Genomic DNA, 26,075 nt, shown 5'->3' with positions numbered 1-26,075 from the left:
TGAGAAAAATTAACAACACGGCTTTATTTATTTTTTTCTCAAATCAGATCAAGGCAGATGACAACACATAGGTTGGCACTTCACACATAGGTGTTGTTTGCTGTATCGTGAACACAAAATGTCACATTCTCTATGAAAAAAAAACTGCAAAGAGCTGTCAAAATCAAAGTATACAACTAAAACGATCAGGAAATGCTTTGCAAGTCAAGTGGTTAACCAGCGAGTCACAACAATTATACAGCATTTAAAATATTCACAAGGCTTGGGAAAGGGCACCATGACCTGCAGCAATTCGTTACAACACTCAAGAGTGTTAGATTTAATTAAGCCTTTGTGAGGCAAACACTGTAGCAAAATCAGTCATTTAATGTTAAGAATGATTTAATAAAACAGAAGTACAGGGCAATAATCTGTTCCAAGCATGGAGTTTAATAAGATTAACACTGCAGTTTCGTACGCCCTTCCTATGGTTAAACAGGCACAGGAATCATATTAAAGTGCGTTTAAACTGATTTCTCGGGGCACCATCCAATGAGTCCTTTTATTTTAGAATGCAACGTCGCATTTGTTTTCCGTCCCAAAATCCGGTTTTTGCACACGGCATCCGATTGTGGGAATCATCATCGTTTGAAACACTCATCTGTGAGCTGCGCGGTGCACCTGTGTGATCCGTCCGTTTGGCAATCGGTTTGAATTTTATTTGATCGGATTAGTGTGCACCCAGAACGACATTAACCTCTGATTTGCTGCGAGGAGACGCGTGAAGCACCGCGGTTTTGTGCTTCTGTGTTGCACATGGACAGAGGAAGGTCATCTTATGAAGAGCTGAACACTGTTGTTGTAAGACAAAGTAGACACGAACACAATTCCAAAAATAAAAGATATGACAAGCTGTTTCGTGGACCTGCGCATGAATGGTAAGTATTGCGATCTACATCGAATTTACTATTGCGCTTAAATGAGGTATGTACAGGATTACAGGAAATAAATCTCGCACCACAGAGAGAGAGAGAGCTGTGACGGGCCAGTTGAGTGACCAAGGTTCCAGTGGGAACAGTAGTCTCCACACGCAGGAAGCGGGTAGCACGGCTTCTTTTTCTATAAGAGAGACGTGTATTTGCGTAGTCCTTAATGTAATCGAAATTGCAGAAATATTCGTTTCATTATTTAAATCTAAACTGCATTGTGTCCATTAAGGCTCTTTGCCATGATTTCTACATATTGTGCTTACGACATCAGCCAACATGAACAATTAGGGCACAGAAACGCCAGGGCTGTATGTGGTTACTAACGTATAAGGGGACGTGAGAGAAGGAATTATAATGTTATAATAATGTTTCAATAATATATAATGTTTATAATGTTTCTTTATTAGCCCTATACAATTTATTGCATTAGGAATTCGTCTTTTCACATACCCCAGCTTTTCTCCAAGAAGTCTGGCTTCTTACTGGCTTTGTCCCAGGTGGCACCCTCACCTCCCCTTTAATTACCCCCCACCCCTGGGGGGTCTATAAAACAGGGCACCTCTGTGCAGGGGTTCTAGGAGGAGTAGGAGTCTTGTAGGGGAGACCTCAATCACGCCCATGTCTATTGAAGTGCTTGTGTACTGCTGAGCTCGTTATTCTCTCTGTGATTCATAGTGCAAAGACCTTCAGACTCTCAGATTAAGTATTTAGCAAAATTGTTTGACAACACATCTGTAGGGAGGGGCTTTGGGAAGACTGATCACACTTCAGCGCTATGAGCAGGTATCTGAAATATCCATTGTTGAAATGCATGTACTGATCCCAGCTTTTCAAAGCTCCATTGGTACACTACATACTGTAGATCTTGAATTGCAGTCATTTTTAAAAGGGGTCATACAAGCAGGTACAGTTACTGTAGTGTTAGTTGCTCACAAACCTGAAAAAAAAAACGAGTATGGTGTTTCGCTAAAGAATGAGAAGAAAAATCACACTGGAATGAAACCAGCATATATCCTGTACGAAACATTGGCATAAATCATTTTAGGAAATGTGAATGGAAAAGGAAAAATTCAACATGTAAAAAATAATACTCAAATCAAAGACACGTCATGTTTCTTGCAGCTCCATGTTTCTTACGTGCCCTGTTTTGAATTCAAGGCAAGTCAATGTGTCTTGCACATAAAGGATGGGAACATCATGGCAGAACAACATATTTTACATGCACTTGTCATAAAGCATTATTGCTTCACAACAGCAGCTTGCAGATGAGTATTTCCGAATGCTGGAGTCTTTTCTGTGCCAAAGACCCCAGGAACCCCTGCAGTTTATTAAAGTGGGAGGATCACGTGACTGCACTGCTGGAGAAATGAAGTCCATCCAAGCATTAAATAAAAATAGTTTTAAATGTGTAACTTTGGTTCTACACGTGGGAAACAAAAATAATGCTTGCTGTAGTTGGGACGTTATCATTCCAAACTTTGCTGCCAAAGGTGCTAAATACCCAAATTAGCAAACCATTCAGGAAATTTTAAAAAAAATGCTTTAAGAGCATGATTGTTTTCCAAGACCCTTGTGCATCTGAAAACTGAGGTTGTTGAAATACTTTCCCCATCAATCCTATGCCGAGTCACAGAATGCAGTGTCCTGTGACCAGCAGAGTCTTACAGAAATCGATGAAAGACCAAACATCAAAAACACTGTGCATGTGTTTCCAGGTAAATTTTAGTTTTAACTTTTCAGTTTTTTAAATGTTCTGGATTTCCTGTAATTATCCATTTTGCAGAGATGGCATCCAAAGTCTCCAATCTTAAATATCTAGAGAAAATTATACTTATGATGCTCCTTTGTTTTATAATTGGGAATTTCAACAGAAAAGTGACTCCAACTATACTGGCCCCTTGACAGTACTACTGTAGACACACATGATGACATCCTGTACTGCAGTTCAATGATGGACCAGTGAATTAAACAACATGCAAAAGAGTAATGTGAGCCTTACAAAAAATAGCAATAGTATGAGTAATGGCAAGTTAAAAGTTGTATTTGAGGTGGATAAAATATAAAACCTGTCAAAGTCATTTCTCTTTAATTAGTTCCAGTGTCCCATCCTGTTTCATATGTTTAACAATACTTCACACATTCTTTGCAGTTAATTTCTGCAACGGGTCTGCTTGTGGAAGTGTGGGTGATAAATGTAAACATTTTTTCTTGGACGAAAGAACCCCAGTTCACACTGTGCCTATAGTGTCAGTCTGGGTCTTATCCAGAGCTCGGTAATGACAGAAGATTGGCGTTTTGTTTTTACATGTCGAATTTAGAACAATTTTCAGGGCTTCAAATTATGGACGCTTTGCATTTTAATTCATGTTGCCAGTACTCACAAATGATTACATTTTCAGAATGAATTTTGATCTATTAAGTTTTAACCATGCATACTTATTCTTTAATGATCTTTTACTATACTTTTAGCTTCGATAATTCACAAATGTGTCAGACACAGAAACCTGCCCATGTGGTTTCAGCTTAGATGACATGTATCCAGGTGAGAGAAAGGACTTTAACTCATTAAGAAAATGCAAAAATAGGTTCCACCAGTTTATTAAAAAATGAAATAGTTTAGTAAGGCCTTTAGTGTGTTCAGATAGTTTACCTCTCAAAATATGGATTAATTACAGTTTAAACCTGGAGTTGGACAAAACAGATTAAATTTACTCATTAGGTGTTCTGCAGTGCATTCAAATTCGGAGTTTTGTTTTAATATATTTGTCTATGCCATCCCAAATAAGCTGCAGAATTTGGAATGTGACATGCATGTGACATGTACATTGTATTCATTTAAAAATCCCATGGTAAGTTGTACCACAGTTTACTTTATTTGTGAGATTTGCATTGTCGATGAGAAAATAAATCCTTGAAATCAATGTACTGTAATTCCTAAGGTTGGGCAGTTCAAGTGTTTTAGAGTGAAGTTTCCACTTGTGTTCATGGACACTGTATAAAATTCAGGACTGATAACACTGTCCTGTGAAATCTTCCCGAGGATATCTGGTATTAAAGAGGGTGATTTCAATAGGCTGTGTACATTTTATAAATCCTTGAGACGGATGAGAAGCAGAAATGTCCCGCCCCAGGCCACAAATTACATCCCCTATCAGTAAAATTCACTGAATAACACATTATTTCAGGATATTCTGGGAAAACAGTATGTGAATCAGGCACGTTCCTAAACTATTTTTAAGTATTATACCTTGATAGTTACAATACGCGTGTTACTGTACGTGTGATACATTTGCTTCTGATTATCTCAGTGGAGTCCTACTGCTGGACATGGCTGGACTCTTCCTTAGCCTTCTCTGCTTCTTTCAAGGCGTTGATTACCGGTAGCCACGGAGACGGCAGCTCGGGTATCGTCTTCTTGGCCTGGGTAAGGTGGCTGATGGCAGTGTAGAGGCCCCCTCTTGCGCCTGGCTCCTGCTCTGAGTAGTACATCTCCAGGGCTGCGGGGGTGCAGTGCTTGTGCTGTGGAACAGAGCAGAACCCAGACATTGACAACGATGGCAGAGAAGACTGCTGCCCCTGCCTGCAGTGCACGCACAAGAACACAGGCAGACTTACAAATGCAGGAGGTGGGCTGTTAAGACAGTGTCGTGCTTTTGATTAATAGTTGCTGATTGATCCCCCCCCCCACCCAAAAAAATCTTGTTCTACCCCTTTTTGAAGAATTCCAGAATCTGTTTCAAAAACATGGCTGAACCGTTTGCTCCAGACACCTCTCGCTGTTCTTAATTTGTTCTTTTCAAGAGCTGAACATTAACATTTCTATAAAGAGTGCCAGAACTGCTAAGGACAAAAGGCTAGGTTATGTGATGGATTGAAGAAAGCCTAAAAATTTAATTCATACTGAAACTCATTTTTAAAATAATCCCTTTATAACACCAGCTTTGGGGATTTCAGGATTTAAGGTTTTACATTAGCAATTTATTTAAAATAACTAAATAGTGAAACAATAATAATGATGACTTATTTAATAGGTTTGTAATCTCTCAGTACTGCATTCCCATATCTCATTTTGAAGAAAGAAGTTCTTTATATATAACTTCTCAGTATATATCACTCCCAATAAAGTTATTTTTCAACGCACATCCGCAATAGATCTGTTATTTGAGTTAATCTGCATAAAAGAATGAATTAAATTCCTAGAAGTGTTCAAAGAAGATGGAGACGTTTTTCATTTTTAATGTCACCAACCGTCCAGGGAAAGATTCAAGGAAGAGCCAGAATGTGCCTGAGGAACTGAAATATTACCAGACGGAAAATCGAGACATCTGACCTACAGATCCGTTTATTGAAAGAAAGAATTTCACATTTTGTTTTTGCACAACAAATGATAATCATTTCATTATAATGTGCTATAATATTTCTTTTAATTTAAAAAAATGTCATGTTGGAATGCTAAAAGCCACCACTAAATACTTTAATTGCAACTAAGTCATAGCATGCCTAATTATCGCCATCCTGAATTTCTACGCCACATGTTTTTGGTGGGGAAAAAACTCTCTCTTGAAAAATCCAGCATCCTGCAGCTGCTTTAGAGACAAGGTGGCTGTTCTTCACACTGTTGTACTGTATCATCATAGTGAAAAAGGAGACGAGATCAAAAGACTCAAGTCGTTCAAGTAGGGAGCTGCAAAGGAACAAGTAAAGGTTTATTTCATCCTGAAAGAGAAGAAAAGAAACGCAACGTTTCGGCTGTGGAGCCTTCTTTGGGTGTGAAGAAGAAGCCTCCACAGCGGAAACGTTGTGTTTCTTTTCTTCTCTTTCAGGATGGAATAAACTTTACTTGTTCCTAGACCAAAAGATTGCAGGAACTTAAAGAACACAGCCAAAAACCTGGGAAATCTACTGAAAACCACGAAATTGTAAAGAAATGCAACACAAAAAACAGAAGATTGGGCCATTCAACTCTTCCGTGGTCTTGTGGTTGCTAAGAGGAAGATTTCAGTAACCCATTTCCCGAATGTCCACAGAGAATAAGGTGTAGCAGCATGACTGGGAACCTTGTCCAAGACACCCACTACCCTTTGTGTAATAAAGTGCCTTTGCCCTTGCATATGAAGTAATCTGACTATTTTTTTAGGATTGTCATTATCTGTATTTCTTTGCCCTTATCTGCATTATATTTCTTGTGTTAGGTGTCGGCACAGTCTTTTACTGCATCCTAGTCTTTACTTTTCCAACGGTATTGTGTTTGCCATCCCTCCTATTTTTGTGATGTCTGCAGACCTTACAAGTTTACCGGCTACTCCAGAAACATGATTTACATTCACATAAACTAAGATGAACGGTGTGCCTAATGGAGACATCTGTGATCTCCAATGTGAGGTTTCTCAGTGTTTACCGTGTTAATCAGTGGGGAATAGGAGTGTTAGCTTCTTCCTAACACAAGCAACTGAGACCGTGTCAGCACCAACTCTCAGTCTGTTGCTATCTCAGTCTAACCTCGTCATGCAAATAACGTTTTTAGTGGCCTTGCACTAGACGTATGTTACAATTTTTGCCTGAACTCTCCAATTGCCTCTGGGATCATAGCTTGACATTGATCCCTTTCTGGAAGAGCAAATTCTTGCTCCTCTGAACTCTGACCGTTTCCCTCAGGGTGTTCTGTCTCAGGATTCTCTATCCTGTCAGCTCATCGCCATCTTGGTCTTTTTATCCTTTAGCTCTTCCCACATCGGGAATACAAACGCATAATAGTGCACGTAGGAGCATTCATTCCAGCCTTCTCTGTGGCGCCTAGCTTTCCCTTTTTCACAAAACACTAGTTCTCACATTACTCTCTCTCTGACACTCTCATCATAAGGTCATCTGATGCCTGTAACTTCCTGCTGTACAGTATCATTTGCTTGATTTCCTAAAAACTGCCTCTCAGCTCACAGAGTCCCACTGAGATTTTAGCTGAGAAGAACTGCTGTCTATATAGCCTTACTCTGTCACAGCTGATCCTGTCTGGTCAGGGACATCTTCTCCACACTGGACATCAGTGCCGCTGACATGGCAGCAACTTGTTTGATATGTTATTACATTACTATTATTACATCTTACTACATTATTCCTTCTCTCGTCTCCCCCTCTCTCAAGGCTATTGTAAGGGGCGTGGCTAATTCCACAGGAGCCAATCCTGGTTGCCCCTTTCAGTCACATGGAATTCCACAGACTCCACCCACTCAGCCCAGGTATATCTGGTTCCACACCTGTGTCCAGTGACAGCCCCCTCTCTCCATCACACAACCCAAAATAAGCATCATCTTCCTTGCTAAGCCATGTGCAAAATCTAAAAATGTTCTTAAAACTGAAATTATAAGATGACAATGTTCTTGTTTAAGCTGACAAACAAGGCACGAGATCACAGTGCTGAAACATGCATTATGCCCATTTGAGTGGGAACATGAAGTTGTTGTTAATGAAAACCTATCACAGGTGCTCCCAGAACATTTCGCTCCGGTATCATTCATCATCTAAAGACACCAGAAGATGTTATGATTATTTCAATGCATTGGAGATTTAACAAAAGTTGAAAAGGAAACAACTTTTGAAGGAGATGACATGTCTCTTGCAGAATATTGAGGTGAAACTGGCAGAACCAAGATTGGGAGCAATGGGTAACGTATAAAAAAGGCAGAAATTCAGTTCAGTTAACACACTTGTTCTCTCACTGGCAGCACAAACCACTCTTCGGTTTTATTATTTCTGACTCATTTTATAATACAACCACAAAACACAAAAAGGAGACTTTCAATACAATATAAATCAAAAGATGTCTGCCATAATTATCCGTTAGAATAAAGCAAATATCTCAGAAATCATGTTGTGGTTTCCTGTGGTGCCCTGTGAATCCGTTCTCAACCAGGCAGGCTTCATGCTCATGGTTTAACAAAGTGGCATCTGAATAATATCATCACATTAATTATTACTACAAAATGTCAGCATCACCCCCAACTCGATATCCATGTCTTTCAAGAAAATGGTAAAGAATTATTTATGTTCCAGAATACGACCACAGTTATTAAAGTCAGCCAGCATGTAATCTATCTGCTTGTTTGTGCTTTGTAACCCCAATTTCTTTCCATACAATCACGCTCAAACTGAAACACAATTCTAGCAAAATAGTAATATACAGTGTCTTGCAAAAGTATTCAGACCCTTGCACAATTTTCACATTTTGTTACTTGAAAGCTACAGTCATGACACTTTGAAGAGGCAAATAGATAATATGAAAGGAAAATGAAAAAGTTGTGATTGTATACAGTAAGTATTGAACCCTTTTGTTCTGGCAAACCTAAATTTAGGTTCACAAACATCCTGAGTTACTGAGTGGCCTCTGTCTGTGTGTACTGATACTAATTCACATGATTTCAGAATGAATACATCTACCTATTTCTTTGAGATCCCCCAGTTAAGCAGTGAGTTTCAAACAAAGATTTAACCATGAAGACCATGGCAGGAAGGCAAGGAAACTGACTGGGACTACCACTGTGAGATCAACAGGGACTTTGAAAGAGTTACAGAGTTCAATACTTGAAATGGGAAGATGTGTCCAGGGATCAACTATATCCTGGTCATTCCACAAATGGGACTTTTATCCTGCACAGGGTTTACAACAAATCACCTGAGAGATCCTGCAAACATGTGGCAAACATGGTGTGGCTAGGCAACAAAATTGGAAGTGTTTGGTCTAAATGCAGAGTTAGTTTGCATATAGCCAGCATAGTGCATCACTCAGTCAACACCATCCCTGCAGTCGAGCCTGGTGGTGGAGTATGATGTTCGAGTTCTGCTTCTCATCAGCAGGAACTGGGAAGCTTGTCAAGGCTGATGGAAACACAGATGGAGCTAAATGCTGGCAAATCTTGGAGGAAACCCTTCTTCAAATTGGGACAAAAACAAACCTTTCAGCAGGACAGTGAGTCGAAACACAAGGAGGGGCACCGAGTAAGAAAGTGGCCCAGTCAAAGTCCTCCTGTTGAGAATCTGTGGAATGACTTGGAAACTGCTGTCCTTATAAGTGATCCTCAAGCTACTTAAGTGAGCTTGAACAAATCTGCTAAGAATAACGGGCAAAAGAATTCACCACGTAGGTGGGCAAAGTTCATAGAGACTAACCCAGAAAAACCTGTTGCCAAGGGTGCCTCTACCAAATATTGAAATCACAGGTCTGAATACATTTGCGATCAACACATTTTAGTTTTTATTTCATTACTGTAACTTATCTTGCACTTAGATGTCTCAGTCTGAGCATTCAGTTTTAGTATGTGCATATCATTTTGTCATTTCACAAAATGGGACACCATAGGAAGTGTCTGAATACTTTCACAAGATAGTGTATATACTTTCAAAAAATAGTCTTTAAAACCTAGACTTCATGTGTTTAAAAAAAAAAACATTCTGGTATTACTCTAACAACTGGATGCCATGCACGCCAGAATAAAAGATGCAATAAGGAAGTTTTAAAAGCTTTTGTAAAAATAGAGAAGAGAACAAGCTTAGCATAGTATCTATAATAATGATATGAAAAAAGGTGAACAATTATAATATTAAAATAATACCATGAATATATTTTAGTTAATCAGTATTGCATAGAAATATACAGTTATAAAATGTTGCAAGCTCACTGTACAAAATGAAAAATGACCGCGCACGGGCAATCATTCGAGAGCTTCGCTTTTCAGGTGGTCTTACCTTGAAAACGAAGCCCTCTGGGCAGCTGAGCTGGTCGTACCACAGGGCCTTGTACATTACCAACAGCAGCAGGCATGCCAGGAATGCCATAGTGATGAGGATCAGACCAGTTAGCTAAAGCAAACACATAGAAACTGTGAGTCTTGCAAGTCTGTAGAGAACACAAAACACATTTACATTTTGAATTCTAGGCATTACCTTGACCTTCTCTGACACTTCATCATACAGGTTTATATTCAATTTCTTAATGCCAGGCACGTATAGCTTTCTCTTCTTCTTCTGCTGCAGCTGGTACTCTGTTGTGGTTTTCACAATTACCTGGGAAGAGACCGTGTACATGCATTAACGACTGGGAATAAAAACATCGAGAGAGTCAAGTCCTCTATTGTGTGTGGAAGCTTTTGATCCTTCACCATGTTAATGTGTCTGTAAAGACTGTTGCGCTGATAGCTGATTTTTTTTTTTAAACAGTGACTGAAACTGTTCCAGTATGGCTTAAACTGTTAGCTGTGAAGGGCTTGCGGACTATCAAAACCAGATCTTTTTAGAAGTACGATTGACTCTTGAATGGAACTGCAAGTTGTGGTATTCTGGTGCTGCAGTCTTCCCAAGGATATCAAAAAGGATATCAGATTGGTAGTAGTAGTTGCTGGAGGTTATAGCGTCTTACACTAGAAGTGAAAACGGAGTCTACTATATCTTTAAGGTGACTGGCCTTAGTACAGTACATGTTAAATTGCTTTATTTTTATCAAGGCACACACACATGATAGCTAATTATACAGTGTGCAAGAGAGAACAGGATTAATAAAAACACCTAATAAGTGACAAGTGTCCAGCAAGCTCGTCTGTCCCTCTTTGTAATGAGAGCTGTGTTACCTTGTCGGGAAACGGTTGCTGGAGCTGGCTCACGTCCAGGGGTGTTATCAGAGGGATGTTATCAAACCCATCTTCCAGGGCCTGCTCCTTCTCTGGTTTCTCAGCCAGATTGCTCCCTAACTTCACCATCTCTGACTGGCAGCTCTGGGGGTTAAAGACACAATAACTGGCTGGGGAGTGTTGAGCTTCTCTGGTTGTTCTGAACAGCGCCTGACGACAGGGGAAGCCTGCAGTTTTCGTTGGTGGCCTGTGACTTTCTAATAAACCACTCTCGGCCGCAAATCAGAAACACACAGAGCTGAGGGAAGGCACCCTTCTAGCATCACAATGAAAGGAAAGGCAGACAGTGCATAGAATAAGACCCCTAACGGCCGTTTCTTGACAAAACCTTTCTGCAAAACTAGATAGCGAAAGTATTTCTCCAAAGTTTTAGCAATGTGTATGCATTTTGTTCAATAATATTAAAGGGAGATTTGTTTTACAAGTGTAGTATACAGCTATACAGCAGGATCAAGCAACAGCTATGACATTGCAATAGAGCTCTCACTTCTAAATTTCAGACACAGCACCTTATTTCTCTGGTACTATCTATTCAGGGTTCTCATATTTATTTTGTTAAATGGACAAACCATAAAATATCTGGTTTTAAAAAATGGCCTTCACTGAATTGATTAAATAAGTCTCTTATCTGGGGCGGTGTGCTGCGCAGTTGTATGGTACATTGCTGCCTCACAGCACGAGGGCCTTGGGTTCAATTCCTGGGGTGCTATCTGCATGCAGTTCGAATGTTCCTCCCGTGTTTGGGTTTCACTGGGCGGTCTGGTTTCCTCCCACTGGTTGGCTAACTGGATTCTGGGAAAATTGACCCTACTGTAGGTGTGAGAGCATGCGTGCCTGTGTTTGTGTCTGCCCTGCGGTGGACTGGTGTCCCGTCCGGGGGGTATCCCACCTTACCCATTGCTTGCTGGGATAGGCTTCCACAACCCAGAACTGGTTTAAGCAGTTAGAAAATGGATGGAGGTTAGGCTAAAAATGTGGAATGTGGACTAAAATGGGAAAAGAGATTGGAAAATGGGTGGCTGTAGTTTCTTATCTCCCATACAATGGCATCTGAAATACACACATTTATATGAAGAAATGCATTGGGAATACATTGAAGTTCTTTACTATATCATGGTTGGTTACGGTTATGATGTAACATGCAAAATATTACATTCTGTTTCTTGAAAGACTTTGAGATTATTGTTATTACTTGATTTTCAAATGAAATCTCTGACGTCTCTTCCAGATAAAACCATCCTCCTAAAGGGCAGGGCAAATTGTTGACCACATATCCCCTGAGATTCTAGATTCCAGATTCTGAGAATCTAGTAGCAAGGATTTTCCCAAATAACATGCACATAGAATACCTCTAAAAATACAGGAAGTCAATGGAAAATAAGCTACACTTCCATTACAATTTTAGGAATTGTGCTTTTGTTCTGACTGCCTGTTATTAATATTTGAAGGTTATTGTAACAAGCTTGTTATTCTGTAATGGTAATGACACAGTGCACGTTACCCTAAAGCAGATGGCAGTGCTATCATAAGCCCCACTACAGTAATGTTTGTATTTTAGTGTTTCATTTGTTTAACAATGCGAATGTCAGAGAATAACCAAATCAAAATAACTGTATTCATTTATTTTACTGCGCAAGATAAATGATTAAATAAGGCTGGAGGAGCCGGGGGTGAAAGAAACGTCTTGCAGAACCAAGAGCTGCATGTTTGTACAGCAAAGAGGAGAGGCGGCTGTTTCTGGGAGGCTGGGAGCTGGAATCACACATGTTCCCGTGTTGTCTTGGCAACTGTCTGAGAGCAGGGGCACAGTGTAGGATAGGAAGATCTTGTTTTTAGTGTATCACCAAGGATTCTGTAATCTTCCTGGTCAACACTTGCTCTTTCACATCTAAGCAAAGATAGAAACTGTCAGGGGATTGTGATTATACTTGGCAAGCAACACATTTACACAGTCTCTCCTTTGCATTAATCAAGACTACAGCTCGGCACCTAGAAACACTACATACAAGAGCTCCGCAACAACACGGGCAATTCATTATGTCTGTTATAATGGCTGATGTACAGAACCTTACTCCCTATCAATGCAGAAAAAAGCTTCCCATAAATAAAGTAAAATGAAGAGACAAAATTAAGCAACAGTGCACCTAGAGGAATGTGGTCTATGTGTGCAGAACATGTTCTGTCCCCATTAAATGCTTAGAACTCAACTGCACAATCTCTTAACTTAATTAAAATAGAAAAGTGGAAAATTCAAAACACTGCTGTTGCGTTTCAAGGGCTTAACAGTTTCTCTGCTGACTACATTGAACTCTTGTCTCTTTACACACCAGCACATCACGTGTGCTCTTCAGACTCTGACTTCTTTCAGTGCTCAATACAAACCCTGAACCCTGGGAAAGCCTGGACAGGTCTGGAAAAGCCTGGGAGACACTGGGAGTCCCTGCTGCTTATTCTGTTGCTCCAAGAACAGAGTCATGGGATGATCCCCAAGCCCATATCAGACCTTGAAAATCAGATAGCGCTTTCAAATCATGTCTCAAACCTCACATTTACACTCAAGCTTTTAGTTTGGTTGAATCAATTGTATTAAAACGTGACAAGTTTTGTTTATTCTGTTTTATTTTTAACCACCTTAGGATAATGTGTCTTTAGGTTTATTTAGTAAAGCACTGGCAAATACCAGAAGTGCCAGCTTCTTTCTTACAAGATGTACTGTAATTGTGATTTTTTTAAATCTTGGCAGTGTGACTTTTTCAAATGCTTGAAATGTAATTATACTCTCTTTGATCCCAGTAATGGAACTATTGAGCAAAGGGGAATTTTATCGCCAAGATATTAATTAGATTTTATGAAACAATTAGACTAATGTTCTTTTCTTTATCCCAGAGAACATTTGACGGGTTTTAGGGCCTTAAAATATCTAGAAAAGCTGGGATTACATGTGTCAGCAGTAGTTCATGAACACAAGAGGCAACTGTGCTCTGGAGACGATGTCAAATGAACGGAGAAAAATACGCATCCTCTGCAATCCCAAAAACACAGTGGGAGCCCAATGAGAAACCGTCATCTGTACTCAGCCACCTGGGTCAGCTTTACGTGCACATGAACTGGCAAGTGTCCGGTTATTACCAAGGAAAAGACTGTTTTTATGTTGAGTTTCAATTAAAGGTTGGAATGCCAGTGGTTTGGTACATTGGTCTACTCGGCCAGCTCGGATGTGACAGTGTTTGAAGACCTGGCCCTGCAGCTGTGTCTAACACCGTGCAGGCAGAGCAAGGGCCTGCGGACCGGCTGCTCTCTGCGGGACAGGGGGCGCAGCAGAGGAGGGGTACACTTCTCCCCGACGTCACTGCGAGCTGGCACGTGTCCGGCACGTCTAGGGGAGCAGCTGTTAGACAGAAACCGAGAGAAAGCCCTTAGCAATTCACACCTGCGCCACCCCCCACCAGCTCTCTGGCGCGCCCCGGTCAATCAGTCAGGTGACTCGGGATGTACAACAGGACGGGCTTTTGGCAGAGAGACACCTGGGGGCTGGAACAGGAAGTTACAGTCTGTTCCAGAGGAGGGATGAGGACAACCGGCGGCAGACGTGGTGATTTTTCTGGTAACACCAGGGCACCACCCTCCCTGGGGGGACTGGATGAGCAAGAGGGAATGCATTTGTGCTGAAATCCCTCTCAACTTTGAATAGTTCAAACCTGCACTTCAGCTGGGGTAAGCCCTCCATGTCCAGTATTTAAATAACATCACGCAGCAGTCAAATATTTTTGACAGAAAATGCCTGCTCAATGGCACAACAGCAGTGACCCACATGGGATTTCAAATCCCAGCAATCCCCCTGCTCCACACTAGTGCCTCAGGATCTCGGGAATGAAGTTGCAATCGTTTTGGTCTCCCACATGTGAAGAGGGTTTTTATTGGAGGCCTTAAACGGAAACAGCCATTCTTTGACAACAAGATAGCAATAGCAAAGACATTGAAGGGAGGTATCGTTTGAGAAAGATGCTAAAAAACAGAATAGACTTTATACCGTCACATACATTGAATTATTATTATTATTGTTTGGCAGAATTTGCAAATAGAACAGATCCAGATGGTGGTGAGTTTGAATCCAAGCTGTGCCTCTCACCATCCATGGCCAGCTGTCTGAGGAGCAGCTCCTGATTGGCTGAGCTCGGCAGGTGGCACCCTGCATAGACTCCTGTTGCTGTGTGACCAGCTGTGAGGTCATGCCCCCTCTGTCAGTGTGAAGTTATGTTTATTTCCTATTGTGACAGATAGGACTGTTCCTGAGTCTTTACTTCCCCCAAACCTCAGCTTGAGCTCAGCTGAATATGAAGTGGTGTATAAAAAGGAATTTGGATTGTTAATGTAAATAATTTTTCTGACAGTTTTACTGGATAGCTTCCAATAAGATCTCATAACATATCCTAAAGCATGACTACCGTTCTTAATTTTTTACTTTTGCATTTTATTGAAGTTTGCTCGCTGACCCAGAAACACTCTTTGCATTAATGTTAAAGGACAGATGAGAAATTATAATCTATATAATGGTGCAGTTATGGCCAAGCAACAGTAACCTGCAGTTGTTAATGACAACTCTTTAAAACCTCTGCATGTGAATTCATTTAAAGGGTACCAGAAAAGTGTAATAATAAAATTGCACATATGACATGTAGTTAAAACTTCCTACACAGTTCTGAACAATTGGTGTGAATTACAGAGAGATGGAGAGAACTTGCCCTGACAATTTAATTAGTGTAAGTGCTAATGCCAGCCATACCCTTGATCCAAGTGCTCATTAATGCTTCATGAGCTTAAAAATAATCAACATTATGAATCAAGTCATTATAATATATTTCCCATTTATCTGCCTCTTTTGTGTATTTCATGGGCACGGTTTTATTTTCTGGGGCCTCTTGCAAGCATCATCTTGATGCTGACTTACATGGCTTCCAAGAGGACTGTATCTGCACACCTCCAGAGCACTGCCAGGCCCTGTGTAACATTAAGGCATTGAGATCTGCTTCCTCAGGCTGACTGTACCAGCACACATCCAGAGCACTGCCAGACCCCATGTTCCCCTGGGGCATTGAGATCTGCTTCCTCAGGCTGACTGTCCCTGGACACCTCCAGAGCATTGCCAGGCCCAAGTTCCCCTGGGGCATTGAGATCTGCTTCCTCAGGCTGACTGTCCCTGCACACCTCCAGAGCATTGCCAGGCCCCATGTACCCCTGGGGCATTGAGATCTCCTTCCTCGGGCTGACTGTTCCTGCACACCTCCAGAGTCCCAGGTCCGACAGTTCTCTGTGCTGCTCCCCAGAGGTGGAACGATCTACCTGTCACAGTCAGAACTACAGACTAACTCGTCATCTTCCAGAATAAACAGAATCTGAAATCTCATCTCTTCAGGACATACTGGACCCCAGAGGCCGGTGACTGACCCTTCCATGCTGACTATGCTCATTCCTTACTATTACTTATTGTCAAGCAGCACTGAGGCTCTTCTTCATTGTGCAATATTCTCACACTTAATTAATGTTGTGCTTGCTGTTCTCTGTGGTTTTATTGTTGTTTTTTGCTGCTGTCATCTGCACATTGACTGAATGTGATTGTAAGTTGCTTTGGATAAAAGAGACTTACAAATTAATAAATGTAAATGCAACTACTAAACCACTTCACGAGTAGAGCAGAAAACCAGAAGGGAAACATGCCTTTTATACAGTATCTACCTTTATTCATTCACTTATACCTGGTGAGAATGTCATTCCTTATGTAATCCTGGTTTCCACCCCCTCACATTCCCTGCATCCCATTAATTAAGCAAATAAGTGTCCTTTTACCTTCTACTGCATGTGAGGGATGACTGCGTTCTGCACTGTGACCAAACGTGCCTTCAATCCTGCACCAAGGATTCTTTCTTCAAGCTAGGACACTAAAAATGTAGTTTGCTGCCAAAGAAAAACAAGCTCTCGTCTTCCCAGCTAATACACCGCCCATGCCAGTCGGTTCCTTCACAAGCTTCACAGCGCAGTGCAATCTGTTGTTTAATCCTCAGATATCAACAGGCTGGTGTGTTCTGTGTTCTTCCAAGAATGGCTTGAAATTGCAAATGAATACACTGAGGACCTCCCTCAGAGAACTTCTTCCTCTCATCTGCTCTTCTGTGGTATTTTGGCATTCTTTTCTTGTCTTTGGAGACGTCTCTGCAGCCCTTTAAAAGCTTTTGCTTTTTGCTGGGACATTAGATGACTAACAGCTTTGAAATTCCTCCACGAGAAAGAAGAATGGTAACAAAACCAAAGTGACGTTTCTGTGAGTTTTGTGCTCTCCGCATTTCTGCTCATTTTGTGACTGAGAATAACATTACTGGATGAATTTTTGGCCAACCTCACATTACTATATAGCAGAGGCGAGATTCAGATTAGTTGCTTTATTGACTTACTGTAGGCTGCCTGGCTGAGCAAATGGCCACAGAGCTGCTGCAAGGGTGATGATGGGATGGAGTGAGGGGCGCGAGTGAAGATTCGTGAGTGGGTGCTCTGGAGGCAAGACATTTATACGCGGAAGAGCAGAAGAGGGCAAGTTGAGGGTGTGAGCTTTTCCTGGTCATCAGTTGAAAATGTCATAAACATCTGAGACCAAGGGTGACATCTGGTATTAGTATTTATGCTAATCGGTGCAGGAGTAAGCATTGCTGCCTCACAGCACTGGGTCCCAGGGTCCAATTCCAGACCCGCGGTGCTGCCTGCATGGAGATTGTATGTTCTCATTGTGTTTGTATAGGTTCCCACTGGGATCCAATCTGGTTTCCTCCCAGAGTCCTAAGACATACTAGTAGGTCAACTGGCTTCTGGGAAAATTGGCTCTGGTGTGAGTGTGTGGGGATCTGTATCTTTGTTTATCTGGAAATGGCAAGTTGCTTCAGTAATAAGAGAAAGCGATCCTTGTCTTTAAGGTATGTGCCAGGGCAAGTCATGAGCTGAGTGAGTAAGAAAGGTCCCACATCTCTCATAAAACTCCCAGATGTAAGACATAGTCTCAACATCGCTTTGATACATATGGAGGAAAAAAAAAGGAATTCCCTTTTAATGGACTGCATACCCCTAACGGGGAATAAAAAGCAAACTTACGGCAGACGTAAATCTTTTCAGGAAATAAAACTCACTTACACTTTTAATCACTAATGTTATTTACATTTTTATTGGCTATGAAGTCATCTGGCAGGTTTGCAAATTCTGTCTGAACCAGCATGTGCATGGACATGGTAAATGAGGAGATAGAAACTGGACGAAGAGACGTTTCTGCCCTTTAGGGATGCGTGAGGATGGGTGTTGCATGTCTGGGCACATCCATGCTTTCCTGTGGAGGGCTGGGAACTGTGGCTCTGGCTGATTCAGTTCCCCACATTGCCACAGGGCTCCCTATTGGTCAAGCCTCTGGTGTGGTCAGGTGGGCGTGACTCAATATCCTGTCATTAGGGCTGCGGAGTAATTAGGGGATCTGTCATGGCACTGAGATCAGAGGGCTCTCGCCTGTCTTCAGTCTCCCTTTCTCAGCGGCAGCTTTGCAGAACTGAGATGAGGCTGCAATTAGTCACTCCTAAACTGCAATTAACAGAGCAGAGTGACTAGGGGACAGCTGTGTACCACAGTTCCACAGGCTACAGTGGAAGGAAATATGTGAGGAGAACTAGGAGAACACCAGAAGGTGTCTGCAGAGCTGTACTAGACAATACCTGCAATACCCGATCGTGTGACTGTGTGCCAGTGGGGTCTTGTGTCTGCATCCCTTCAAAATCCCAGCTGTAAAGCCCCAGTAAACCAGAATGTGGAAGAATGAGCAAAATATGAGCAGAATAACAACTCGACTGCATATTGTTTCTAGAAACAGGGCTGAAAAAAATTACTTGCATGAACAGCAGCACAGATATTGTTGCACAGCTTTTTTAAGAACCTAAGCACATAAGAATGATTACAAATTGAGAGCAGGCCATTTGGCACATCTAACTGTTTGGTTGCCAGAAACTAATTAATCCAACCATTTATTGAAAGAAGCCAGGGTATCAGCTTCAACCGCAAGGCTGAGTATCTTGTTTCAGACTCCCACAACCCTTTGTGTAAAGAAGTGTCTCGTGTTCTTGGTTTAAAATGCAGTTCCAGGTAGTTTCCACTTGTGTCCCCTGGAGGATGTTTATTGACAGACACACAGACACAGATACGCACACACTCACACCTGGACCTGTTTTCCCAAAAATACAAACAAACTCCATGCAGATAGCACCCCAGGTCCAGAATTGAACCCAGGACCCCAAGACATTGCAAGACAGCAATGCTAACCACTGCAGCTATAGCAGAATAGTGATAACTTATATAAATTAAGAAGGACAGTGGTCCTACTATAGATTGCTGTGGTAATACATCACCATAATTTGAACATCAACAATGTATCTGTTGTCTATTTTCTGTCAACTAACCAGCTCTCACTCCAGTTACAGGCATTAACCTTCAACATAAGAACATAAAAATGTTTATTATAGGAGGAGGACATTCCACCTATCAGTAGTTCATTAATTACTCCAATGATCTCATACAGCTGCCATACAGATGTTAGTTAAGCAAGACCTGCCTATTTGTTATCCTCAAAGACCATCCCTTAGGATTCTACAGTGCTAAGATGATTCTCTAGCATAGTTCTAAGTATATTTTCCATAAATGTACACATAATAAAGCAAGTCTTACACTCTGCTAACATTTCCTCAACAAAAACTGCAAACAGAAAATTGTGTTACTCCTGGATATTTACTGTGCTTTCAAAAACCTTTAGATTATTCCAGACAGTCTACAATTGTGTAAAAAGGACTCAACATACAGTAAGCTGTAACCACAACAAAATGAAACAAGATGATACATGTTACAGGATTCACTCTATGGTATAAAATAATGTTGTTGTTGTGTGCCTTGCATAACGTTTTCAATATAATTAAAGAATAAATACAAATTCAAACGTATTTATCATTCTTGTCCTGAACATTCCCATACCCTAACTTTAATCTAATAGGATTTTAGGATTTTTCACATTACAGTTGACCAAAACACGGAACACAGTCTGAAATCAATACCCCCATCGTAGTAAATTCAGCGGGTTATGTTCCCCGATATTTAATGTGACGCCCCGTCTAAAAGGGTGACATTGTGCTATCGATTAGTATTAGAAAGACGTGCGGTTCCGGTCGCCACGGGCACTAGACGGATCATTTATCTAACTCCTTGCTGCAGTCCCGGGTGCAAAGCGCCGCGGTTAACTGCATATTCTTCAAATCTAGGCAAATGAAAACCCACTTCTAAAGCCATTGAATCAGAGGGACAAAAACACCACCACGAATATCTCTGCGCACAGTGAACCCCCTCTTCGCACTCGGTGCCACATTATACAAAAAACCCCTCTGTCTGTGATCCTACCGCTCTTTGTCTTTCAAAGATCCGCATGGGCGGAGGCTGACACTGAATGGACTTTTCTTCGTTTTTCCTCTTCTGAAAAGGTCACTATGTAAAGCATCCTGATTAAAACAGGCTCTATACCATAAACGATACGCGTCGAATTCACGCCGAAACGCCAATATTAACCGTTTTGCAAAAAATCGATATTGTGCTCGGACCAAATCACAGTACTTGAGAGAGTAAAACAGAGAATTGTAGCCACGCATTAATCCTGAAGCACGTCAAGTTGACCACCGTTCTGTTTGTAAAAATGCAGAAGGGTGAAATCTTGGACTATAAGGTTTAGCTTGTTTCTCCGAAGAAGCGGGTTTGCCGGTGTTATCCTTTGTCTTAGTAAACCTCTTTAAACCCCTAGCTGTCTTTGGCTTTTTTCGGTCTATGATTAATACACAGTTTACTTTAGCCCAGAAATATAATCTAAAAGTCAAAGAACCAGGAAATCACGCACAATTTGCAGCATATGTTCATTTAAGCATGTAATGACTTACCGTTGTTGCTGGTGCTGAAGACGGTAGAGATGCGCCCTCGGTGCTTCTACAGTGCGTGAGAGCAGGAGGATGCTGGAGGAGACTGGTTGCCGTGGTGATGCGGTCTTCAGTGCTCTGGTGCTCAGGAAGCTGAGGCTGGCGTCTGGAAGACGCTCTCCGCGCACGCTGGCTGCTGGAGTTACTGCACAGCTCAGACTTTTAATTTAAAACGGCACTCATGTGAGCTCAAAAAGTGCGAATGTGTTATTCTCACACTTTTCTCAACAGCGAACACGTTACCGTTTCAGTTTTCCATGTTATGCTAATTTCACAAAATGTTCTCTAAATATTTTATCCGTCTTCACAGGACAGGGGACCAGAAGAGATTTTCGAAAGGAAAAGTTCCCCAGACCTACGGTTTCAGTCACGACGGAAAGATAGCAAGGTGAGACTGGCTGCAATTACTGAGCCCCATCTCACACACTCTTATGTGTGTGTTAGGAGAACCAACGTCATAATTTTTTGTTAGTTACTGTCAGCAGAACAAAGGGTGTAAATTAATCTACCAAATCCACCCAGAGAAAGATCCCTGACAATAATTCCTAGTTTGCACTTTCAATCCAACATCTTGAGTTCAGGAGCCCTGCTCTTTCCCTTACCTAGTATTGATACACTTGTTTCAGGAGTTAGTTAAAATAATTACCAGAAGTGAAGGTAAATTCTGAAGATTACTCAACGGCTGAATCGTTGAGATTTTTCTTTCCACTTTTCATTGTGGAATCAAACTTAACGTTGTCCTTTACAGCCAACACACACTGCACAGCTCCCCACTCCGATATCATAAAACACTCATTCGTTTATTGTCTGTTATTATTAATTTATTGGCCTGGTGCTTTGTTCCAAGGCAGCTGACATTTGTACTCCTTTAGACGGCTTGGCATTTTACTGCTGCCATCGGAGCAAAGTACCGCTTGCAAAACAGCACAACTCTCTCAGCAGAATTCACAGCCCTCCAGTCACTGTGCCAGGGCCCTAACGACTACACCACACAGTCAGCAAGCTGGATTCATGCAAGTAACATTATTAGGGATGGCTGCCAATAATTCATAGTAATTCTTTGCATTTATATAGCATTTATCATGCCAAAGCATCCCAGAGAGCTGCACATACAGGAGGGGTCTCACTCCCCAGTGACACACAGCAGCCGTTCTGCACCACCAGCTGGACACAGACGGCACACCAGGTGGGAAAGTGAGAAATTTCTTCAGCTTTCACAACCCCAGAGTGGAACTTACACTGGACACCAAGATTAACACCTCTATACTTACAAGCAGTGCCACGAGATCATTATTGATCAAGCACCTTGGTTTAAAGTCTCATCGAACGGGTGGAGACTCCTACAGGACAGGGTTTGCCATCACCATACTGGGGCTTTGGTTGGGAAATTCTGGTTCAGGGGGAAGTGCGCCCCCTACTGGTCCACCAACCACTTTACAGCAGCAGTGTCCTGACCAGGTCCAGTACTGACCCACCCCACTACTGACCAGGTCCAGCTTTGCTGAGCTTCTGAGATCAGGCAACAAGACAAGTACCCTGTCTGTCGGTTTGTACGTTTAATTATATTTCACTTTAATAAAATTGTTTTTAATCAAATCCTTTAGTGCTCCTTATACTTTTCTCTGTCTCTTTCCTCATTATATGGGAAACTCCTAACGCATCAAAATATTTGCTGCTTCTGTATTCTCAGAAGCCAGTGCCATGGCATTGCTCAGTAAGAAATGTGAAAACGGCAGGTTGCATTAGTATAAAAACCAATGTACAGTATATGTGCATTATGAGAAATTCATTTCTTGTTCCTCTTACGTGTAAGCTGCGTCAGCCTGCACTGTTTTAGAAAGTAAACAATTAACAAGAAGGTACAAAGTGCCAGACCTGTCTTTATTATACGACCTTTACTCTGTTTTATAGCACTGTGGTTTTATTCTGTGGCCAGATTGTTCAGATTGCCTTCTTCTGTGTTAACTAACAGGTACATCCAAGACGAAACCATGTTCAGGTAAGGATATTTTAAAGTCGATTTCTGTTTTAGACTGTGGAAGTGAAAGACAAGGGAAGGAAACATGACTCTTTAACTTCCAGCTAATCTTCTGTCATTAAAATTTACCCAGATTAGTTTGAGAGTTAAACTTATGGTTTTTACACAGACCCAGAAACCATCTACCAACATTTTTAAAAACGTTTTCATATCCTCTGTAGCTGACCACTCCATTTAGAGATACTTACTCATTAAAGCCTTTGAAAAAACTGTAATGAAAATTACAAAGCAAACCAACATCTTTACATTATTCTATTTAATGGGATGTAACAATGCATTTACATCTGTCTTGTTATGTGTTCAAGAGAAACAAAAAAGACAGCTTGAATTATACGTAGGTGGCTTCATTAGATTTTTTTGTTTTTTATAAATCTTATATTTACTATATATGCAATAAACTTTATATCTGATGAAAATGATATTTTTAAATAGATATGAATATAGAATTTATTGTAGGATTTTTTTCAGAAATAATTTAAAAACTGCACCCAAAAGTGATGATCCTCCAAAACGTCTTTTATCCATAATTTTACTGACAATCAACGACAAATTAGGGGTTGACAGATACTCATACTGTCAAGAGCAGAAACTCCTTGTCTGTTTTATTTATAAACCACCAGCTGGCAACTGATGGATTAAGACCCATAATGTCTGTCAAAACTGCCTATTTAGAAACTCAGCTATGATAATCAGCAAATGTAGCATATTGAACAAAAATGAAATAAGTTTTCATAATAATTGTTAAACTGTCTACATGGAAATTAGAACTTATAACTGTATAATTTATTGTATCAGACATTGAAGTTAACAATTTTGCCACACTAATAGGAAATTGAACTGATTTAGTGCAATTGTGTTGTTTAGTACCATTGTACTAATTGGACAGATTTAAAACTTGACTGTTTTAGTGATGTTTGTAGTTAATTACCAGTAACGTATCATGCAAAAATAATTTACTGCTTGTTTATTTTAATGTATGGTGAAATGTATGACTAAAAAAATATGTTCATTTTTTGGTAAAAACGGTAGAAACATTAAGGTTATCTTAAAACACAGGATTTATTCAAGACTGGAATACCAGAGCATTGTACTATAGCACTATTATGATTGAGAAGTGTTGCTCTATGCTGTAACAAAACACTGAGATCAAGGAATGATTACAGAAACAGGCTGGGTGGCCAGTTTTTTGCATGGAGTTGGGTTACACTAACCAAAGTGAGTTGATTAAGAATAAGTTTAGCCAATTAAAAAGATGTAGCTTTCATGAAAGCAAAAGATACAATCATGTGTTTCTTGAGCAATAAAGATCACCCAGTTACTACTGTTTACGCATGACTGACATGACTGAGTCATGATTGGCAGACAGAGGCAAATTAGTAGTTTAATTAGTAATCAGGCAAGAGCCAAATTAGAAGTTTAATTTATAAAGTCCACTGTGCACTACAAAAGGTTACTTAGACACAAAAGTTCCTCATAATCCCTATTTTGCTTTTGTCCTTATTTTCTTTCAGGTTTTTCCTTTTGTCCACCATCTCTGTCTTCCTCAGTGCCAGCACTGCTAGGCCACATTTGACCTGGGTAGGTATGATCTTGGTATTGTATTCATAATAATAATTCCTTACACTTATAAAACGCTTTTTTGGACACTCCCCTCAAAGCACTTTACAGGTAATAGGGACTCCCCTCCACCACAGCATCTACCTGGATGATATGACGGCAGCCATAGTACACCAGTACACTCATCTGCTCTCAGTGGTGAAGAGAACAGAGTGATGAAGCCAGTTCAGAGATGGGGATTATTAGGAGGCCATGATTGGTAAAGGCCCAGGGGGGAATTTGGCCAGGATGATTTTTTAAAGTAAACAACTCCCTTAATTCAGGTAGAAAATTAAATTGTCTTTATAATTTGAAGTAGGTTCCCTCATACACAGCTATATACAGTAAATGCAAGAAATTAATAATGTATTAATCGAGCAGTATAGTGCAGTATACTTCTATAATTTCTAGACGTTGAAAGACAATGTGGATCACTGGTACCTAATCACTAGGTTAATAAAAATTGTGACTGTCAATTTGAGAAAGCAGACAAAATTGCGATATTTTTAAATGCTGTCTAAGCAACAGTGATTTTTGCTTTACAGAAATGTATAAACACAGCAGTTTGAGAAACCTGTGTTTAGCTGCTGAGTGCCCACTCTTGAAAGAGCATAAAACTACATGCTCTCTGTACTCAGGACAGGATCCAGTATTAATTTCCTACCAATTGTATTTTTTTACTCCACATGTGAGTCATTCAGTTGTGAAGCATAATTGATTTGTGAAGTCATGTTGCAATGTCACATGAAGGTAACAGTTTTTTTAACACTGTCGTATCTTTGCAGGAAGAAGTGGACCCTGGTCAATATCAAGATGTTGTGCTGTAAGTTTTTTATTTACCCTGTGTTAATTCCTTACTGAGATGGTTAGAACACATGGTAGTTACTGTGATAAATCCTAAAGCCTTCCTGTTGAAAAGCAGCATCTTTGCTCTTCGCTGGTCACTCTGCTTCTTCAAGCCCAAGGAAAGCCAAAGACTTGGAGAGCTGTCTTATGCCGGCCTCACACTACAGGACTTTTCCTAGGGTTTTCAGTCGTAGCCTTCCTTTACATAATCGTGAGAAAATCACAGCGAGTTGTAGAGAGTCACAGCGCGACTGTCAGTACCGTCAGTTGTGTAGTGTGACACCCCCAGCGACTCAGTCATACCGCTCTTAATAGCCCCTACGACTCCCTGCGACTCGCTACGACAAAATGAAACTGGCGAGTCGCAAGTCGTAAGGGTGGTTTCTAGCGTCTGCGGCAGTCAACAGCCAATGAGCGCTCATCCGGAAGTACAATACAGACAACGCCCACAAACAGTGAAGAACAATGGTGGCTGCAAGGAAGGAAGAAAAGCGTGCGTTTTGGACGGTGCAAATGGAGGAGAGGCTCGTCAAACTTTGGAGCCAGCACAGAAGTCTGTTTGATGTTTCGTGTTTGTTGTTTGTTTACTTCTGTGTGGTGCTCCTCTTCTTATTCCGTTGTGCTCCACGTTGATTGGCTGCCAAAATGAGGCGACCTCGCGGTACTTTCGCGGCGCAATACGAGATTTGGAACCGTGATGAAAAGTTGTGAGGGAATCGTGTAATTTGTCACCTCCTGCGATTCCTAGTCATTTAATTTGAAACCCTCTTAGACAGAAAAGGCAGCAAGATTCAGCAACTGCAGTCGTGAAATTTGACATGCTCTCCAACTAGAAGTTGGGTCGAGCCATGTAGTGTGACAGAACCTGGTCATTAATAACAGTGATAACATCCCACGTCAGGACAATGATATTAAAATGATGTTCTTG

At 40.9% G+C, this 26,075-nt stretch overlaps 2 protein-coding genes across 3 annotated transcripts in view; one reads left to right on the top strand and one right to left on the bottom strand.

Moving 5' to 3' along the window:
• caly (calcyon neuron-specific vesicular protein) lies at nt 1–20,788 on the bottom strand. 2 transcript variants are annotated; one of them, XM_006630322.3, is made up of 5 exons: nt 20,632–20,788; nt 10,583–10,726; nt 9,903–10,022; nt 9,705–9,818; nt 1–4,487 (listed from the first exon to the last, which is right to left on the bottom strand). In XM_006630322.3, the coding sequence occupies exons 2-5, from the start codon at nt 10,709–10,711 to the stop codon at nt 4,284–4,286; spliced, it is 567 nt and encodes a 188-aa protein (XP_006630385.1). In that variant the 5' UTR covers nt 10,712–10,726; nt 20,632–20,788; the 3' UTR covers nt 1–4,283. The 2 variants fall into 2 exon arrangements, with proteins under 2 accessions (XP_006630385.1, XP_015201898.1); XM_015346412.2 differs by lacking the exon at nt 20,632–20,788 and adding an exon at nt 16,487–16,735.
• The window catches only part of LOC107077309 (uncharacterized), a 28,277-nt gene that overhangs the window by 1,308 nt on the left and 894 nt on the right, over nt 1–26,075 (top strand). The window contains exons 2-5 of the mRNA XM_015346413.2: nt 20,978–21,055; nt 22,640–22,666; nt 24,217–24,283; nt 25,087–25,124. Coding sequence (XP_015201899.2) covers nt 22,659–22,666; nt 24,217–24,283; nt 25,087–25,124 — 113 coding nt within the window. The 5' untranslated portion in view covers nt 20,978–21,055; nt 22,640–22,658. The remainder of the gene's footprint in view (nt 1–20,977; nt 21,056–22,639; nt 22,667–24,216; nt 24,284–25,086; nt 25,125–26,075) is intronic.

Source organism: Lepisosteus oculatus, chromosome 4 (assembly GCF_040954835.1).
Source record: "Lepisosteus oculatus isolate fLepOcu1 chromosome 4, fLepOcu1.hap2, whole genome shotgun sequence".
NCBI classification, from domain to species: Eukaryota; Metazoa; Chordata; class Actinopteri; order Semionotiformes; family Lepisosteidae; genus Lepisosteus; species Lepisosteus oculatus.
The sequence above is the reverse complement of the archived record's forward strand: the minus strand, read 5'-3'. Positions and strand labels throughout refer to the sequence as shown.

Bases quoted from the DNA above. Each gene is read 5' to 3' on its own strand.
- caly (XM_006630322.3), bottom strand. From the start codon at position 10,711: ATGGTGAAGTTAGGGAGCAATCTGGCTGAGAAACCAGAGAAGGAGCAG. The intron at 10,023-10,582 runs GTAACACAGCTC...GTCTCTTCCCAG, and splicing joins AGCAACCGTTTCCCGACAAG to GTAATTGTGAAAACCACAAC. The intron at 4,488-9,704 runs GTAAGACCACCT...TCTGTTCCACAG, and splicing joins CAGAGGGCTTCGTTTTCAAG to CACAAGCACTGCACCCCCGC.